The 21,558-nt window shown below is 37.7% G+C and overlaps 1 protein-coding gene across 1 annotated transcript in view; it reads left to right on the forward strand.

The window, feature by feature from the left end:
- The window catches only part of FMN2 (formin 2), a 356,215-nt gene that overhangs the window by 74,983 nt on the left and 259,674 nt on the right, over nucleotides 1-21,558 (forward strand). The window contains exons 3-4 of the mRNA XM_057315375.1: nucleotides 10,861-11,008; nucleotides 19,008-19,063. Coding sequence (XP_057171358.1) covers nucleotides 10,861-11,008; nucleotides 19,008-19,063 — 204 coding nt within the window. The remainder of the gene's footprint in view (nucleotides 1-10,860; nucleotides 11,009-19,007; nucleotides 19,064-21,558) is intronic.

Genomic DNA, 21,558 nt, shown 5'->3' on the forward strand with positions numbered 1-21,558 from the left:
TCCTTGTTGATTTTCTGCTTAGATGATATGTCCATTTGCTGTAAGGGGGGTTGTTAACGTCCCCTACTATTATTATATTATTATCAATGAGTTTCTTTATGTGTATTACTAATCGATTTATATTTTTGGATGGTCCCAAGTTGGGGACATAAATATTTATAATTGTTAGATCTTCTTGATGGATAGACCCCTTATTATGATAGGATACCCTTCTTCCTCTCTTGTTATAGTCTTTGGTTTAAAATCTAGTTTGTCTGATAGAAGTAGAGCTACTCTGGCTTTCTTTTGACATCCATGATGGATGGTTCTCCATCCCCTCACTTTCAATCTGCGGTGTTTTCAGTCTGAAATGAGTAGCATATGGATGGATTTTATTTTTTAACCTATTCTGATGCCCTATGTCTTTTGATTGGAGCATTTAGTTCATTTACTTTCAGAGTGATGATTGAAATATATGAATTTAGTGCCATTGTGTTACCTGTAGATTTGGTGTTTCTGGTGATGTTCTCTGGTTCTTTCTAGTCTTTCTCTCTTTTTATCTTTCTTTTTCTCCACTCAAGGGGTCCTCCTTAAAATTCCTTGCAGGGCTGGTTTAGTGGTCATGAACTCATTTAGTTTTTGAATGATAGCCTTGTTGAATAGAGTATTCTTGGCTGCATTTTCCCCCCTTTTGGTATGCTGGATTTTTCTTGCCACTTCTTTCTGGCCTGCCAAATCTCTGTGAATATATCTTCTGGTAGTCCTATCTGTCTTCCCTTGTAGGTTAAGGAATCTTTTTTCATTGCTGCTTTCAGGATTCTTTCCTTATCTGTGTATTTCCTGAAGTTGACTATGATATGCCTTGGCTATGGTTGGGTTTTATTGAATTTAATGGGAGTTCTCTCTTCTTGGATTTAATGTCTGTGCCCTTCCTCAGATTAGGGAAGTTTTCATCTATAATTTGTTTGAATAAACCTTTTCCCCCCTTTCCTCTCTCTTCATTTTCAGGGCTCCTATGATATGACATGTTTTATTCTAGGAGTTTTACAGTTTCAGGTCTATTGATTACATCTTTGATCCAGTTTGAGTTAATTACTGTTCATGGTGTAAAGTGGGAGTGTAGTTTCATTTTCTGCATGTGCTTATCCTGTTTCCCCAACACCGTCTGTTGAACACAGACCTTTTCCCACCAGACGTTCCAAGCTCCTTTGTCAAATATTAGTTGACTGTATATGCAGGCACTTAATTCTTGGCTCTCTATTCTGTTTCATTGGTTTGGGTGTCTTTTTTTTTTTTTTAAGATGTATTTATTTATTTGAGGGAGAGAGGGAGAAAGTGTGGAAGTGGGGCCAAAGGAGAGAATCCTCAAGCACACTCCCTGCTGAGGGCGGAGTCGGGCTGGACCCCATGACCCATGGAGCATGACCTGAGTTGAAACTGGGTTGGGTGCTCAGCTGACTGAGCCACCCAGGGACCCCTGGGTGTCTATTTTTTTTTTATAAAAGTATTATTTTTAAAGCATTTTTTAAAGCTTATTTTGTGTTTGTTCATGGAGAAACACAATTGATTTTTTTATATTGAATTTGTATCCAGCAACCATGTGATATTTATTTCTAATAGTTTATCTGTAATTTATTTGAAATTTTTGTGTATACAAACATGTCCTCACAAATAATGTCATTTTATTTCTTCTCCAATATCTTGTTTGTTTTGTTTGTCTAACAACTTCTGGACTAAATAGGGATAATTTTGAAATAGAAGACAGAGTGTTGATGGTGGCATTGTTTTTTCATTCCCAGACTTGGAAGGAAAAACGTTCAACATCTCATCATTTTATCAGACAAGCAAGTTTCTTCTATTCCAGAGAGTTTCTATCATGAATGAGTTTTATCAAATGCTTCTCTGATAACTCTATTGGGAATACCTTTTTCTCCTTTGTTCTGTTAATATGGAATATTACATGAATTTAATTATGAAATATAAGCCTACCTTATTTTCCTGGAATCTACCAACTTGTGATATGTCATTCTTTTAATGTTCTGCTGAATTTGGATTGCTAACATTGTGTTTTAGATTTTTTTCATCCATGCTCAAGAAGGTATTTGGCCTGTAATTTTCCCTTCTTCTAATGTCCTTTTTATATTTTGGTACCTCTGTCATGTTGGTTTAATAAAATAAGTTTATTTTATTCGTGTTCACTCTTTTTCTAATCTTTGGTGGGATTTGTGTAAGATTAGTGTAACTTTTCTCCTAACGGTTTGGGCAGAATTTGTCCATCTAACAACATGAGTGTTCCTAGTGAGACAGTTTTTAATTTTGATTTAATTTGAGTTATCGGACTACTTACTTTTTTCTATTTTGTTTGTCAGTTTGGTAAGTTCCTTTTTTAAAGAGAGAATTTAACAATTTTATCTAATGGTAAAAAATGTTTATTATAAAGTTATTTTAAGATCTTACTATTTTTTAAATGTCTGTAGGATCTGTATAATGTTTTCTTTTTTATTTCTGACATTGGTTAATTGTATCTTTACTATGTGATTGTACTTGTCATAAGTTTATGCACTTTTTTAGAGGACTTCATTTTTTTCCTTGTAAGTTTTTATTTAAATTCCAGTTAGTTAACATACAGTGTAATAGTTTCAGGTGTACAATATAGTGATTCAACACCTGGTGCTCATCACAAGTGCCCTCCGTAATCCCCATCACCTGTTTCACCCATCCCCCATCTCCTTCCTCCTGGTGACCAGCAGTGTGTTCTCTGTAGTTCCTTGGTTTTCATCTCTCTCTCTGTCTTTCTCTGACCCCTCACTTTGCTCATTTGTTTTGTTTCTTAAATTCCACATATGAGTGACATCATATGGTATTTGTCATTCCCTGACAGATGTATTTCACTTAGCATAACACTCTCTAACTCCATCCATGTCATTGCAAATGGCAAGATTTCTTTCTTTTTTATGGCTGAGTAATGTTCCATTGTGTGTGTGTGTGTCTCCATCAACAGTTGTTTGGTTTTTTTATCCATTCATCAGTTGTTGGACACTTCGGCTGTTCCATGGTTTGGTTATTGTAGATAATGCTGCTACAAACATTAGGGTACATGTATCTCTTTGAATTAATATTTTTGCATTCTTTGGGTAAATATCTATAGTGCCATTGCTGGATTGTAAGGTAGTTCTATTTTTAACTTCTTGAGGAAACTCTGTACCGTTTTCACAGTTTGCATTTCCACCAACAATGGAAAGGGCTCCTTTTTCTCCACATCCTTGTCAAGACCTATTGTTTCTTGTGTTGTCGTTTTTAGCCACTGACAGGAGTGAGGCGATATCTCATTGTGGCTTTGATTTGTATTTTCCCTGATGATCAGTGATGTTGAACATCTTTTCATGTGCCTATTGGCCATCTGTATGTCTTTTTTGGAAAAATGTCTATTCATGTCTTCTGCCCATTTTTTTCATTGGACTGTTTGTTTTCTTGGTGTTGATTTTCTATATTTTGGATTTGGGTGTTGACTTTTATAAGTTCTTTCTATATTTTGTTAGATATGTCATTTGCAAATATCTTCTCCCAATCTGTAGGTTGCCTTTTTGTTGGGAAATAATAATATAAGAAAACAAATGAATGTTTTCTTCATTTTGCAGAGCTTTTTATTTTGATGAAGTCCCAGTAGTTTATTTTTGATTTTGTTTCCCTTGCCCAAAACACATTTCTAAAAGGAAATTGCTACAGCTGATGTCAAAAGAGGTTATTGCCTGTGTTCTTTTCTAGGATTTTTATGTTTTCTGTTCTCACATTTAGGTCTTTAATCCACTTTGAATTTATTTTTGTGTTTGGTGTAAGAAAATGGTCCAGTTTCATTCTTTTGCATGTTGCTGTCCAGTTTTCCCAACACCATTTGTTGAAGAGACTGTTTTTCTCCTGTGGGATATTCTTTCCTGTTTTGTCAAAGATTAATTGACCATATAATTGTGGGTTCACTTCTGGGTTTTCTGTTCTGTTCTGCTGATCTATGTGCCTATTTTTGTGCCAGTACCATACTGTTTTGATCACTACTGCTTTGTAATATATCTTGATGTCTGGACTTGTGATGCCTCCATTTTGCTTTTCTTTTTCAAGATTGCTTTGGTTATTCAGGGTCTTTTGTGGTTCCACAGAAATTTTGGAACAGCCACAGGGCTGTTCTAGGTCTGTGAAAAATGCTGGCGGTGTTTTGGTAAGGATCACATTAAATGTGTAGATTGCTTTGTGTAGTGTAGACATTTTAACAGTATTTGTTCTTCCAATTGAGCAGCATGGAATGTTTTTCCATAACTAAGAAAATACCCCTTTATATTATCCCGAAACATTTTCAAAGATTTCAACTTTTCTATAGATTTAGTCTTTTTGATGTTACCCTTATTATTCTTTTGTATTTGTCATTTTTATATACCCTTCTAGGTTTATAACTTCTTATTTAAATGCCAACCAGGGATGCTTTGAGCAATTACATTCACATATTTTGTTTAGAGTTGATTACGTGAGTATAATATAATTTAATTGTGTCAAAACTATTGCAGAAATATAATTTATAAGTGTGATGATGATGCAATGATTTAAAAAATCTATAGTAAAGCACGTGCACTATAATTATAGCTACATAAACCTTTCAATATAGACAATAATATACCCAGTGCATGCTGACATGTGTGGTACTGATTAGGTATTATTCGAATCTCCCTTACCCCAAAGCAATTCTATGGAGTTGTGCTATTGTTTTTTTTTTTTTTTTTGATTGTTGTTTTTGTTTTGTTTTGTTTTGTTTTTACAATTAAATCGTTAATGCAAACCAAAGTATTGTGAGTACAATTTGGTCTACTCTCGTAGATCTACCTTTTGTCCAGACAGTCACCTAATAAAAAGTTCAAATGAGCTCAAATAGGCAAATAAATGGGTCTTCCATCATTCCTCTAATACTAATTATGGGTTTATTGCTGGCTTATTACAAAAAGTACTTACAATGATTAGTAAGAAAAGTAAGATATCATAGAATAAAAAAAATTAGCTATCAATAGAAAGAAAAAAAAGACAAAGAATAAAATGGAGCCAGGGATGAGGCTGATAAAACACACGTATTCTGGAATTCCAAAACATGGGGCAGGTGGGCCATATACTTAAGTTTTTTAATAGCCAAAACAATAAACAAATTTGGTGAACACAGTAGTGCATAATATGGAAAAAGTACAAATAAACTCAAGAGGCCATCTAACTATTTAATTTTGTAGGTTAAGCTATAAAATTCTAAGATGAGAAATAAACTTGCCTTCAGAACTCTTCCATAGAAAATACTGTGTGGTGGGATGAATATTTTCAGAGGTCTTCTTCTAATGGACATAGGAGTTTCTTTTTCTTAGCTGTCACACCCAAGCACAGTTCAGTTGAAGTAATCTTGAGGCCAGTATGACCAGGTATAGGTAAACGAGCCCTTGGGTGGCCTGAGGTAGATTTTAGCTATGCACTCTATGGGTGAATAGAATATATGTAAAGAAATGGATGAGTTGCATACTTTTTGGAATTTTTTTTCTTTTTTTAGTTTTCTCCCTCAAACTTAAAAATAGTATTTATGGATAGTTGACATACAGTGTTATAAAGTTTCAGGTGTACAGCATAGAGATTCAGTAATTCCATACACTGGGGCGCCTGGGTAGCTCAGTTGGTTAAGTGGCTGACTCAGGTCATGATTTCAAGGTCCTAGAATCCAGCCCTGCATCAGGCTCCCTGCTCAGTGGAGAGTCTGCTTGAGATTCTGTCTCTGTCCCCCTCTTCCTAAACCCCGCTGTCAATCTCTCTCCCTCTCTAAAATAAATAAATCTTAAAAAATTGTAAACATTGTTTACCACAATAAATATAGTTACCATCTGTCACTGTACAATGTTATTACAGTATTATTGACTATAATTCCCTATCCTGTACTTTTCATCTTCCTGACTTAACCTACTTTATAACTGGAAGTTAGTACCTCTTGAATCCCCTTCATCTGTTTCTCCTATCCCTTTAGCAACTACCAGTTCTCTGTATTTATGAGTCTGTATCTCTTGTTTGTTTCTTCCTTTCTTTTTTTTTGAAGATTTTATTTATTTATTTGAGAGAGCAAAAGTGAGAGAAATCACAGAGGGAGAGGGAGAAGCAGACTCCCTGCTGAACAAAGAGCCCAATGCGGGGCTCGATCCCAGGACCCTGGGATCATGACCTGAACTGAAGCTTAACTGACTGAGCCACCCAGGTGCCCCACTTGTTTGTTTTTTCATTGGTTTTTCTTTTTAGATTCCACATATAAGAGAAATCATATAGTATTTGTTTTTCTCTGATTTATTTCACTTAGTATAATACCTTTTATGTCTGTCTATGTCACAAATGATAAGATCCCATTCTTTTTCATGGCTGAGTAATAATCCAGTGTGTGTGTGTGTACTCTACACCTTCTTTATCCATTCTTCTATTGATGGACACTTCAGCGGCTTCTATTGTAAATAATGCTGCAATGAACATAGGGACAGAGGACGTGAATAGACATTTTTCCAAAGAGACATACAGATGGCCAACAGAAAGGAATGATTCTCAACATCATTAGTCATCTGGGAAATGCAAATCAAAACCACAATAAGATAACACCTCACACTGGTCCAAATGGCTAGTATCAAAAAGACAAGAAATAATAAGTGTTGGTGAGGATGTGGAGAAAATGTTACCCTCGTGCACTGTGGTGGGAATGTAAATTGGTGGAACCATTGTTGAAAACAGTATGGAGTTTCCTCAAAAAATAAAAAATAGTATTACCATATGATCCAGGAATTCCACCATAAACATTTACTCAAAGAAAACTCAGACACTAATTTGAAAAGATATACTCACCCTCCATCAAACTTCTGATATTTGGTGGGGATTGTACTTCCTGGAATACCTGAGACAAGTTCTATATTTCACCACTCAAATATGGATCTATTAGCCTTGATAGACACTTGGGCAGGGGCAGTGCTGAGAGTTTCTGAGGAAGTGATGAACCCCAAACTAAGATATATGGACACCCCATCTGATGAGTTATAGGAATACCAAGAGGGAAGGGCAATGCTTCCTCTGGGAGAGTAGTTCAGATTCTGCTTTAACATACAGATTAATGGACAATGAAATTTTCTTGCATAAAGCACTATGAGAAAAATGTTAATACGACATTTTAAGGTGATAACCAAACCCTCACTTTGACTTGAAAAATCTCAATGAAGCACTCTTAGAATGCCTAACTCTGAGCATTATATTTTCCAGTGCATTCTCTAAAATAAACTATTTATGGATTATAGGTCTGAGTTATTTGGGGTTATTATTAAATATCTGCTCTAAGTAAGTATTCTTTCTTTTCTGAGATCGTGTGCTTAGGGTCTGTTTATGTCACTTTTAGTATGCGATTTTAAATCTTCTAATCTGCCTATGGTAGAAAGCTTATGTTTGGTTTCTTTAACAAGAAGAAATGATCCAGTTCAACACAAGTCAAAACAGATTTCGATAATTTAAAGAAGTGAAGCAGTGTCATGGGAACAATCCTGTTTTAACCCAGATATAAAATTATGATTTGATTTGTCAAAATACAATTTTTATTGCTCTTGACCTTTGTAGTTCCTTAATACTCATGGTGCCTCTCCTATGTGTACAAAACAACATTCTGGGGGAAAATGGGGAGATACAGGATATGGTAGCTGGAGCAAGGGGCTTACAACCCTATTTGGGAAAATAACAAATATATTTCTGAAGTGTTAGAAAGAAATACAACAGAAAAAAAGAGATTCATGGATGACTGAGGAAAGACCACAGGGCAATCATTAATTAAACTCAGAATTTAGGCACAATCAGCGCTAATGCCAAGAAAACTCTGGAGACCAAAGTTTGCTGGACCAGCTTCCCATCATAAAGCAAAGATTTCGTGATGGTTCTGTATCTTGATGTGTACATATGATGACGATTTTGAATTCCTCTGCAAAGGATTTTTAAAAACAAGGAAGGTTGTAATCAAACATAGATTTAAAAAGATCAAAACAAGTAGTACTCATGATGCGTTATTTTTGAATAACAACATGTCATTTTCATAGCTCTTTCCACATAGTATTTCCTCCCGCTTCATGCCAGCCCTATAAAAAAAGACTGGGGCAGGTGTTTTTCCTGATTTACCGATGAGAACATCAAGACCTCATAAAGTTAAGAGATTTGTCTATGGTGCAGCATTGATACTAATATCCTAGGAGTTTCATCAACTCCATATTTTTCTTTATATTGTGTAATTGTCAATAGGGTTAGGGAGAACAGATGACTTAATAGCTTTGTTTTCCGTGTGATATCCACCAAGTGCCTTTCGAGTGCCCTGTTGAGTAAATGAAGGAAAATGAGATTACCAGCTCCTGCACTGCTCATATTGACAAACCATCTCTTCTATTTCTTTTGTATCCGGTAATTCTGCAAATTCTGTCGACAGTTAAGTAGCTTTTATGTAGTCATCATCACATCGTCAAGTACTGGGGGACATTTATAGGACCTGTGTACATACTTCACATGTTAAAGGATCTTTGAGTCAATCTGGGGAAAGATCAGACGCGCTCAGGAAAATGTGAAGCTGCCATCCTGGATGGCGTGTCGTTGCTTCTCGAAATGAGGGGTGGCAGGGTGCTGTATCAGTGGGACTTCAGGTAGACTTTTGCTGAGAGATTAGACTCCATGACTGGGGAGAACTAGGGAGGCATTGAGTGGAGTGAGGCTTAATTTAGGGAACATGGAGAAATGAATTTGGAGGGGGAGGAAGTTATGCAGAAAAATGTAAATGATAGGTTGAAGAGTTGGCATCTATAGGTGTTAAGAAGTCATGAAAGAAAAAAAAAGAAAAAAAAAAAGAAGTCATGAAAGAAATTTGTGTTTTGCTTAATTTCTGCAAGTGGAGCCATGCCCTGAAGGAACAATTTTGAGATTCCCATCACAGCATTGCGATGTCCGTATTGCAATCCTGGGGTGCGGCTAAAACTAAAGGACTGACCAAAATTTATTGTTGTTTTTTATGTGAGGTTTATAAAGTGCTTTTAGCATACTTTGTATTTTGGTGGATTGTGAAATCCTAAGTGAAACTGTTTACCCCCTTGACTGTTTCTGTCTTTTTTATGTGGTGCCAAATTTGAGGCTGAGTGGGTCTGTTATTAGGATGAAGAAGCTCTCTAGGCAAGAGTCCCTTTGTCAGGGAAGGTACAGCTTGCCACCCGGGTAGGTGCTTGACTACACTTTCCATGAAAGGTTCATGTGTTGCAGACACGAAAGAGGCAGCATTAAAAGCCTAATGGTTGGCAACAGGCAAGGAGACATTTTTAGAAGAAGCAGTGTCTGGATGGTGCCCTGTGAGGGCATCAAGCCTTGAGATCATTCCTCGACCAAGTATTATTCTGTTCTTATAAGAATGAAGATATTCTCTGATATTTTTGACAATCCTCCTAAATTGAAATACTTTAGTTTTACTAATGAGAGCTTATTTCTAACATCATTTTAATTAAACAAACTACTAATTTCACCAATGAAAAGTTATTTCTGACATTCATGATGCTAAATAGCAAAGGCTTTGGTGTTGATCAAGATATGGATAGTTGAAAGAGATATGGATAGCTGAAATGTTTGGCCAGGTCTGCAATGTGACCCTTTCTTATGTAATACTAGCCAATCCCAGGAATCTGAATTCTCAATTAGGGCCAATGTCCCTAAAGGTAAAGCTTAAATCTACAGATACATGGTATCTTACCATCTATGCTGAATGATACTTTGTAAATTTCTTAGATTAATGTATTAAACACATTATGGAAATAGCAATGCCTGTCCTCAATTAACCCTGTTTACTTTATTGTCTCATTATGGTGATTAGGATATCTATCTATATATTTTGTTTATATATATATTTTGCTTATATATATGTATATGTGTATCTATCTATCTATATAGTTTTTAATTTGCTCTTAACTGCTACCATACTGTTATTCTCTTTGCTTTACTTTACGTTGATCAAAAGCTACAAGGAAGTAGATCTATAAGTAAGGAAGGAAAATGTCATAGAGACCTAGGGCATTCATCCGAAAATGGTTAAACATGTTATTTTGAAATCCTAATGAGCCATTTTCCAAGGTGTTTATAAGCCTCCAAGTGGCCTCCTTTGTGAGATTTCCACTTTGCTCCCTGGCAGTAGGTGTGGTTTTGAGCCTTCTTCTCATTCTGTCCAGATTCCGTTGGTCTGCAGCTGGGAAGCACTTCCTTTGCCAGAAGATCCCTGTCCAATTCTTTCATTCTTGGCAGGTTCATTTACTTTTTCATGGTTTCAGTCCTAAACAGTTCCCAGCCTGGACCCAAGATAAGTTCGTTTCCTAGGCTTTTTGCTGTCAAAGGCAAGGAAGCCTTATTGTCCTGTGGTGCCCAAGTACAGCCTGTCCTTTGACTTCACTACAAGTGTTTAAGCAGATTTTAAAGGCACATCATAGTCAAATGTCTTAAGGTGCTAGTTCAGGGAGTTCTCTGATTGAATGTCTGGATTTTCTGATCTTATAATTCCTTGCCGACCAAGAGTTAGATTTTGCTATAGAAAAGAAGTTGAGACCAGTATGGTCATGAGAATGAAATGACTGTGTGAAACAATGTTTATGTTCTGAGTCCACATGAGGTAGTATGCAATGGTGTTTCCAAGTTTTATATATGTATATACACCCCCCGTGTGTGCGTGTGTGTGTGTGTGTGTGTGTGTGTGTGATAGAAATGGTGTCATAATGTAATGTCAAAAAATTTCATTTTTTTCATAATTAAGATAGCTTTCCATCTTATTTATTTATTTTTTATTTTTAAATATAGCAAGATCAGCTTTACACCTGGGCAGCAGTCAGCCAACCCACTCACTCACTGGATTACACAGAAGGGCAGTTTCCCAGGCGAGTCCCGTCTGTTTGGCCACCATCTAAACCTCCTGATGAAGAACACAGGCCGAAGGATGCTGAAACAGGTGGGACCCCAGCAACAGTGCATGTTGTGAAAGTGTGCAACATAAAGCCCATACGGTGCTTACCGGGTAGTGAGTCTGCAGTTCTAAGTATTTCTTAGATGACGATCTGCAGCTATCTCAAGTGAAACCGCTGGGAGTCTTGTTAAATTGGAAATTCTTATGCTCCATGTTCAAGGATGCTGAGTCAGAACTTTCGGGAAGGGGACCCCGGAATTATGCAGTTACTATTGTGTATATGACAGTTCGCGAACTCCCGATCCAGATAGCCAGCTGTCGCCACTACCTGAGGTTGAAGCTTCAGAGCCTGTGTGGACAGAGAGCTCCAAAGGGAAATTTCTGTCTATTGCCGTCAAAGGCGGGGTCCACCTTACTTCTCCACTCTGACTCTCTCCCCTTACTGCTTTCCTCGATCCTTTTCTGTGCCTTTAGAGATAATGGGGACATGGAGGTAAAAGTTTCATTAAATCTAAATTTTAAGTTATCTTTTCAAACTGTACAGTGTTCAGATGTATTTAGTCTTCTTTAAAATTTTTCTTTTTGGTTATTTTTCTCTTTGTATCTTTTGTTGTCTTAAAGTATTTTGTGTTATTGGCTGGGAAGATAGCATGGGATTAATATCAACTTATATGGAGCCCGAAAGTGGGAAAACACTTTGTGTTTGTCTTAGGAATGAAGAAACATATTTGTGTAATAATGTTTTATGAAATTTGGTTGTTTATTTCCTTTTTAAAAAAATTTTCCAATTTGGTGTAATAAATTCCTGACTTCTCAGTGGACTGTTTCGTAAGTGGAGAGTACATTGAAGAGCATTATTACTATTCAGAAATCTACCCCTCACCAGATTTTCCTAAATAGTAGCATGAGTGTAAGAGTTAAGAATTTTGACTTTTGGGGGCACCTGGATGGCTCGGTTAAGCATCCGACTCTTGGTTTTGGCTCAGCTCATGATGTCAGGGTCATGAGATCGAGGCCCGCATTGGGCTTTATGCTCAGCAGGGAGTCTGCTTGAAGTCTCTCTCTCCCTCTCATCCTGCCCCTGCTCACTCTCTCTCTCTCAAATAAATACATACATCTAAAAAATTTTTTTTAATTTATTTTTTCCTCATTTGTTTATATAGGGAGAAAGTCATTAATCTGGACTTGTAATTAAAGAGTATAACATAAGAGCATGGAGCTTTGTAACCTTGGGCAAATTTCTGAATCCCGGTACTCAGTTTCCTAACCTGTAAAATGTCGATAAGAATAGCACCTACTGCAGAGGGCTGTTTGGGAAATTATATGAGTTAATACATGTTAAAGCATAGAGTTAGCATTCAGAGTGCAATGTCAGGCTTGGTCTGTTTGCTATTGTTATCGTTATTATCATTATTTGATATCTTTATTACTTCCTCATGAGTTCCCTTTAAAACCAACAATGACCCACAGTGTTCAGGATTTTATTCTAGGCCCCTTTCCGAAGTGAATGTGGTGTTTATAATCCTGTTTTTTCCCCAGTCTCTGAAAGAATGCATTTACCTTTCTTCTTTCCACCAAACCCTGGAGTGGGGGACCCACACCCAGCTATGCATGTCCCCTTTTTAATGTCTGATGCTTTTGAACACTGGTTACTGTTCACTAGGTGGACTATACTCCCTGAAATGAACAACAAATGAGAGTGGAGCAGGAGACACTGTTCCACGTAGGGCTCTGAGTGCCTTGTGACACGGTAGTGTTGGTCAAGGGCCAAGGTGTGGAGTTCCTTAGTGCGTGTGTCTTCAGAGCTGAAGGGGTTCTAACATAACACCTGAAAATAAAGCAATCACATAAAAGCATATTTAGTTTTAGAAAGAAAAACACACAACTAAAGGTATTGTTCCTGTTAAGTACACTGTGTTATTCGTGTTAAAAATCACTTTAACTTCTTTGTAGGAAATAGCTAGGTGTAGATAGAATAGAACTGACCAGTCTCACTGAGCCTCCTCCTAACAGTTGTCCATGTTTTGTGTTTTACATAATGATTAGTGTGGTATTTTCATTTTTTTCTTCCCTAGAATGTGTTTCCCCACTTTTTTTAAATACTTATATTTTCCTTTAAAATTTTAAGGCATTTTAAAAAAGGTTCAAAATGTTTTTATATTATTGATTTTGTGGAGGAGGACTAGATGGAAAGGTAGTGATAATCTAAATTTTAGTTTGGTAAAAGATGAGAGTTGGAATTGATATCGGGAACTTTGTAACTTAGTTTTCTCTTTGTTATTTGGGGGTAGCTTGCAAAATGCCAGATCAAGTAATTTTTAACATAGTAACTTGTATCCTTTTAAAATATGCATTCTTGAAGAGGATAATGGAGGTAAGTGGAAAATAATTTTGTGTGGTGACTTGTTTTTCTCCAGTTGATCTGTTATAAACCTCAACAGCCATGTAGCAATTTTTTGGTCCAAATGATCTAATGGCATTTTCTAAACTTTTCCTGCTGTGACTCCATTCTCATTCGGAGGGCCATCCCTACCCCCTCCTTTCTAGTCAGTCAGTCAGTTTTAAGAGCAAGAATATCAATAATATAGCAAAAACCTTGCCTAGAATCTACTGCTTGAAAACATATATATTTGGTGGAAACTTTGGTAACGTAATTATTAATAGTAATAAAAGACTTTGCAGTACACTCAATGACTGATTGTTATACATTGTTCTGTAGTGACATCACGGTTAAAACCACTATTTGCAACATGTGGCCCCTTGCAATTTTAGTTTAAAGTAAAAGAGTTCAATGACTTTTTTCTTTTCAAAGAGGAAGGATTTCCAATTACATCTTAGAAAACTGAAAACTTGTTTTTTTGGCAGGTTTTTTTCTTTTGTTTTTTTTTGTTTTGTTTTGTTTTTGGTCTTGCAGCTCATTTTTATTATTGATTACTAATTCACAAGTCCAGCTAATGCAGATTCATCGTGCATCTGACTTAACTATTTTTATAACCCCTTCTGTAAGAGAGGCTTTTCTCCACTTTTCATATCATGGTGAAAGAACCAACCGTCCTTTACATGGGTTTCAAGTGCAGAGGTCAAGGTGAAGCCTTGGTGCCTCCACCCCCCAGGGAGCTGGGAAAAGGCTGCAGACCCTTGGGAATCTTCTGCACTTATCCTCATCTCCACAGAAGAGCCCAAGGTGTGAAAATTGACTTTTTGAACCCATTGAAGACCTCCTGGAAGGATAAGGCTAGTTGGAAAGGAAATTAGGAAGGAACATTCTGCAAAATTTGGTGGTAGCAGCATTGATAAGAAGAAAACCTTTCCATTTATCTTGTTTTCTCTTTATCTTCTCTCTCTTCATTTTCCTTTACTTATCCTATGCAACACCCTTCCCACCCTCTGTGGTGGTTTTTTCTGGAGTCCCGTGGCATTTTATTTATAGCTGTAGCCTCCATATTACTCATACTTTATAATTGTTCTGTTTATACATATCTGTCTTCCTTGGAGACTCCCAACATTTCAAGACCTTTGGGCGCATAGTATATGTTTAAATATTTAAGCCAGTAAATTAAGATCTTTTGTTGAAAAAGATCTGAATAAATATCTGCTTAGCACATTCATGCAAGCATTTGAGAGAGAGTTTTGTGTGTGGGCTGAAACAGCCCATGGACCATTTTCCAGGCTCAGTACCAAGTTTCAAAAGTTATTCACTGATTCACAGATATCAGAGATAATTAACTTTAGTTTTCAAATTTATGGAGAATAGGGGCAGGAGGTCTAGATGTGTGTAGGGAATTGATCATTCTTATTGTGTCTTTAAAACATCAAGCTCCTTATCTTTCTCTGAAAATGTAAATGGCCAAGAGGATTGATATTTAGGAAGGCAATTTGGGGACAGAAAATCCTGGAGGAAACTATGTGGAAGGAGAGGTGGTAGAAACATGGCAGAGACTTTTTATATAGAAATCCTGAAAGTCGTGTTGACGTGCTGGCTGAAAGCAGTGTAACCCACCTTTGCTCTGGAAAGATTTGCGCAGCACATAAGTATGTAAGGTATACAAAAGGGTTACAAAGGAAAATAAATCCAACGGAAAGGAATTGAGGGTGGAACAATGAAATGAAGCCAGGATAACGTAGCACACAAATATATTTCAGAAGCACTTGGAATTTTCAAAGGTAGTTGGAAATTTCTCCTCAGGTTTAAAGCAAAGAGGGAAATGGGACAATCCTATCATCTTCCCCTGTGTCCATGAGGTTAAAAGCAACAGTGTCTCAGAGAAGCACTTTTCTGGACTTCTGTATAAAAAATAAGTGTTTCTGGTGGTTCCTAATAAGATTCTGTATGATGCAATGCAAACGGGATCATCAACTCTTTTCCAGATGTAGTCCGAATGCTTTAACAGTTCTTCAATGGGGTAATGAAGAAATTCTCTAAGGAACCCAGGAAGAGTTTGACAATGTTCTATTTCTCAGCTTCCCTCTTGATCAAGGGATAAAATGTGCTGGAAAAGACTGAAAGATTAACCGTGTGTCCTGTAGATGATAATTCTTCTTCTTCTCCTTTTCCTTCTTCTTCTTTCCTGTAATTTTGCAGTGAGGGGCATATCCCTACTGTGAGATAATCAAATAAGCAGAACAGACGGTTGGGCTTTTTAAGGAAAATTACATGTTTAATTCCATCTTCATTTATGGAAGGACATGGTATACCAGAATTGAAAACATCTCCCATGTATTAGGCAGCTAACCATAAGTCATACTATTTAAATAAAGTTTAATTAGTTCTGTCAATTATATTGACTAGACTTGAATCAAATTGATGTATTCACCATTAAAGAAACTGTATTTTAATAATTTTATGCAAGTGCCTTTTTACTTACAGTGTAAAACTGTTTGGAGACTGCTGAATTCATTTTTAGAAGGCATACTTTGTATGCTTTAAAAGGGTGATTTAATTTATTTTCCATTCATAGCAGAGAGGCTTATCCTACTTCTTTTCTTTCTCTCTATAAATGTAAAACTCATCCAAATATGTTTTGTTTTACAAGTCGTAGGCTTATTTTGTGACGATAAAGAGATCATTTCTGAAACATATTTGGAATTGTGGGGAGCCCAGAATTTTAGATTGTCAATTATTGAGAACACTCAAGTTTTGTCAGGAATGTTCTTTCTCCTACTTTGCTTCTCAGTGATGTTTGTTTTGTTTTTTAAAACAGTCTAGTTTCTGCATTCTTAAGAAGGGTAAGAGACGGAGTTGGCAGTTTTAAATGTACCTTTGAGAGAGCTCTCACTGGGTCACTGTTGAAAAGCCACCCCCCTGCTGGGGAATATGTGATGGGGACTGTCAGTCCCAGAGCCGAGGGAAAGACAGTTCCCGGAAGCCCCTGGATGCTGGAAGAGGAGGGCGTTGGTGACAAGGGTCGTGGGGGTCTGTACCTGCGGGGGTCTTCTGAGAATGTTAGAGCTAGTGGATTTCTCTCGCTCACTTGCCCAGTGACCCTCGCCTGGAGCAGACACAGAAACTAGCCACCTGGTCCTTTGCCGCAAACATGCCGTTTTCTCCCCACTCACACCCCTGTGCCGTATCGCATGCTTCTCTTGGTTCTCTCCTTCCTACGCCTTCTTGTTTTTTTTTTCACTTTGTTTGCCTTCTCCTTAACTTTTATTTTCTTTTCTCTTAGTTCTCTTCATTTTACCCTTGTTTTTCAGCACAGGTATTCACACAACTTTTTCATCTTAAAATCCTGACACTCTCGAACTCCGATGCTTTGGTTTATGATTTTGAAGAGAACATTTTGCCATAAGTTTCTCCTAGATGTTGTAAGACACTGATGCAAAGAAATAAGAAGAGTAGTAGAGGAGAGGGGGTGGGGGAATGAGTTCAATTCAGGCACCACCGAATTCGAGGGAGGGAAACGACAAGCCTGGGAGGAGGAAGATTCGGAGAAGTGACAGAGTGTTTCTAGTTCATCGTTCTGGTAGACTGTGTGTGTTCTTTGCCATCAGAGCCCACAGGTTTTTTTTTTGCGCAGGTCACCAGGCCTAGGGCTATAGGGGAAACGCTAGGAAATAATGTGTATATTTCTACTGCAAAGAACGGTTGATTTCCGGCGGGAGATCTTTTGGGTTCTTCTGCACTATCTAAATAGAAAGAAGAGGAAGAAAAGTCTTCTCCATCAATACAAAGCCCAGGACCTTATCTAGAGTCTATTGTGCTTGGGGATTTGGAGGTAACTAAAAACAAAAGCGTTCCGGAGTTTGGATTTGCTGGTATTAACTGCTGGTTGGCTTTGATGTTAGGATGCTTATTCAAAATTGGCTAACTCTGGTGTTAAGGTCAGAGTAGAGATTTGTCGTTAAGAAAGAAGAATCCCTTCCCATTACTTGCTCAGATTCTATTGTCACAGTGACATCTATTGGTAGTGAAACTTCATGCTCTGCTCACGGATTCTTGTTTTGAAAGATACACTCTCTGCTGAGGTGCAGGAAGTAGCTAGAGGCAAAGTGGGATCTATCTGCCCCTTATGAAATCCTTGCTCCTCTTCTCCCTTTCCCAGGGTACCCCTTTCATGGTTTGCTTATTCTTTTGATCACTCCTTCCTTTCACTCCTACACTTATGCAGTAAATATTTTAAGCACCTACTCTGTGCCAGGCACTATTCTAGGTGCTGGGGATATAATGGGAAAAAAGGACAAAATCCCTACCTTATAGCAGAGTAAGAGAGAGAAAAATCAGGAGGCAAACCAGTGAATTATCTAATGTCTTACGCGATGTTCCATATTACGAAGAAAGCACAAGACAGGGAAGGAGGGGTGCTAGCACTGGGTGGGTTGTGACTTTATTAAAAGAGTGCCAGGAAGTCTGGAACTAAGCCCCAGGAAAGGCGCAGGGCAGGGGGCCATGCTGATACCCCGCTCTGCAGAGACCCTGTGGACGGAACATGGCAGCATGTTAACGGGTAGCGAGAAGGCCAGGGTGGCCACAGCACAGTGAGCAGGTGAGGAGAGGCAGAGGTGGTCAGAGAGGTCAGGGACCACGGACAGGTGAAGGAAGGTCAGTGGACCTGCGCAGAGCCTATGCTTTAATCTCCATGAAATGGAAACTTTCAATATAGTTTGTTGTTTTTATATGTTATAAAATTTAAATGATAGGAACCTTTAATTTTTCTATAGCACTGTCACATGTAACAACTAAAAGGCTGCTAAATGAGGCACGTCTGACTTATCCTCAAGAGGGACTGCTGTTTCTTGTCCAGTGTCTGGTCTTCGTGCCGGTTGGGGGTGGGGAGCAGTGTGACCGGAGACAAACTCGTCTTCAGCTTCCCACCAAGTGCTTTTGTTATGTGCCTCTGATTTCTCGGCTGTGAGATGGGAGCGGTGGACAAGCAGTTGTTTTCAGACTCTGCTCCATGCAGACTGGGGATTTCTGAAGGCCCTTTTGTTTTTAAACTTTCATGCAAGCTTCACTTACAAGAAATTTAGCCCTTAGCTTAAAAACTAATCCTGGAATGGGTTGTCCCTTAGGTTTTCCAGCATGAATTTGCAGTCTCATAGACTCTCAAGTGACAAATAAAGGAACGAAATCCCTTCAGAACCCCTTATTACTCAATGCCTCTTGGTGGTGGTGAAATTAGAAGGTAATTTGTCAGTAGTTAGATAAGACAACTGAACTCTATCTTTCAGGATTGGTGAGTCGGCTTCTGTCATCATGCAGACTCTAGCTAAGAGAATGATACAATAAGTGAACGTTTCGATAGGTACTTCCTGGCACAAAATAGAAGCTGGCCATTGAGAACAAGAGTTATGGCTGATGTGTCGAGAAGGACATGGGGCTATTCTAATTTAAAAAATAATGACGTGCGTGTTAGTCATTGTATGTGTTATATATACTGAAAAGTAGTGTTGTCCTCATAATACAGGAGTATAATTGGAAGATAAATTGGATGTTTTTGGTACTTCTGGTTAAAGATATGTTTTAATTAGTTTTGTTTTCTGCTTGAAGAAATGGAGGAAAATTTCTTCTTTAAGATACTGATTGTCTTCTTCTTTTCCAAACCAGAATCTCAGTCTGCTGTTTTGGAAACTCCAAAAAAATGCTCAGATGCCGTTCACCGGGTAAGAAGAGCTTATTAGGATGTCAAATCCTATTCTCTTTCTTTCTTACTTTCTCTCTTCCTTGTCTTAAAATTGTGACAGACTCTAGTTTATTTTTAAATCTGCCAGCTAGCTTAGGCCGCCCTTATTTCTCTAAGCCTTTAGGGGACTCCAGTCATGTGGAAGGGGATGTTTTCTTCCATTTAGGCTTTGCAAAGAAAATCAGCCTTGACGTGGAACTGAGCACAAGTTTTTTAGAAGCTCTATTGCTCTATATCTGGCCACAGCGTTGGGCCTGAGAGCAGCTGCTCCAGGAGGAAATGGCGGCCATTCCAGATCTCACGCGGGGATGTGCCTGGCTGAGCTGATGGTCACATGGATACGAGTTTAAAAAAAAATGCCAGAGCTTTTCTAAAATCAAATCATATTCTTAAGTTGCTTTGGTGGATGAAACATTAGTTAGTGTCTGTTTAATTTCCACAGAAACCTTTTTTCTTGGTTACTAAAAGAGCCAAATTTTATAGTTTTTTTTTCCCCCTTATGTCAAAATACTATCAAAGAAAAAAAGAGTGCAAGAAAGGAAAAACTTATCTGGAATAGCAATTGTGGATGGCAGTTGTTCTTTTGGGTACAAAACCATTTTTTTAAAAAATGGATTTATACTTTCTCCCAACTAATCTTTTGAAAATAACTTAGTATTAGGAATTATCAGTAAGAAGAGTCTGTCCTCCAGCATGGTCTTGTAGAGAAGACTCTCACCAGGTTCTAGGCCCAGCTCTGTTTCTGCTGAGGATGTAACAACATCCTAAGCTATCTGGGACATAGTATTTGTCTCTGTAAAATTAAAGAATTTGGTGTTTTTTGAGAACTTTCCCAAGTTAAAAAACGGCTTCCCTTTTAGAAAGCAGCAGTCCTGCCTTGTACATGAAAAGTTGTGCTCCCCCTGGAGGAGAAGTGAGGATATAACATTGGTTAAGAACTTCATTTTAAAACTTACTCATATTTTTAAAAAATACAGCTATAAAGTTATTACAATATTACTGACACCTACTCTATACTTTTCATCCCTATGACTTATTTTATTTTATTACTGGAAGTTTGTGCCTCTCAATCCCCTTCACCTGTCTTATCTATCTGAAACTAGCATGTCAACTATATTTCCGTTAAAAAAAATAATAAGAACTGGGCATCTGAGTGGCTCAGTCAGTTCAGCATCTGACTCTTGATTTTGGCTCAGGTCATGATTTCAGAGTCCTGAAACTGAGCCCCACCTCAGGCTCCGTGCTGGGTGTGGAGCGCTTGACTCCCTCTCTCCCTCTGTGCCCTCCCACCCCATGGTGCTCTTTTTCTCTCCCTAAATTAAAATAATAATAATAATAATATGATAATAATAATAATTCAAAAATGTAGCTATGTTGGCCGTTACTTTACAGTTAAGGACACTCTTAAGGGTAGTGTCATGAAACATGGTCTCCTAGCTTTTGTCAGAGCAGAGACCTACATGAGGCCAGGGCACTTGGAGGTGGATGGTGTTTGCAGCTGATGGCTATTTAATTAACTGTGTAATGATTAGCCAGCAGTGATTGAGATGAAGAAAGATGAAAAGAGGTGAGGAGAAATAAATTCAGAAATAATTAAGAAAAATAGTGCCCTCAAAATATCCTCTCATTTTAAAGCCTCCTTTTTTTTTTTTTCTTTTTTGAGGCATGACTGAGTTGTGATCTGAGATAATATATTGGATTTTTCTAAATTCTTTTTTTCTTTTATTAAAAGATTTTATTTATTCAACAGAGAGAGAGACAGCCAGGGAGAGAGGGAACACAGCAGGGGGAGTGGGAGAGGAAGAAGCAGGCTCCCAGTGGAGGAGCCTGATGCGGGGCTCAATCCCAGAACGCCAGGATCACGCCCTGAGCCGAAGGCAGATGCTTAACGACTGAGCCACCCAGGTGCCCCTGGATTTTTCTAAATTCTTATTTCCAGGGCATATATTACTGAATTTTTGTTATATATGATAATGCCAAAGAAAGCCTCAGCAAAACATAATCTATACTACCAAAAATGATACACACGTGCAACGTTGCTCTATGTATTAAGATTCAAGATATCTACTCATGGGTGTAAAATTATAGTTATTTTTCTATTTCTCTTGAACTGTGAACCATGGTAAAATATAATAAGCAGGAAACTTGACTCACTGGGTGATTTACAAACGCTTGATGTTAAAGCTTTGGAAACTTTGGTGAAATAGATTGATTTAAATTTCACATCTTCTTTCCTTGTTGCCAGTGAACTGCCTAGAAGCCAGAAAACACAATTAATTGAGAGGAAATGATATTTGGAAGCAATTGAGGTTAAGTCGCTTGCTTTCTTTGTCATACGTTTGCTTATGAGTTGGTTCTTTTCTTAGATGTGCGTAAGTTTCATAAGTGCTTAAAGTAACTGGCCTTCAAAGTCCTACAGGAAACTAGAATTAATTAACAATCTGCTGTGCACATACTCTTTTACTGTATTGTCTC

The sequence above is a fragment of the Ursus arctos genome, unplaced genomic scaffold (assembly GCF_023065955.2).
Source record: "Ursus arctos isolate Adak ecotype North America unplaced genomic scaffold, UrsArc2.0 scaffold_2, whole genome shotgun sequence".
NCBI lineage: Eukaryota > Metazoa > Chordata > Mammalia > Carnivora > Ursidae > Ursus > Ursus arctos.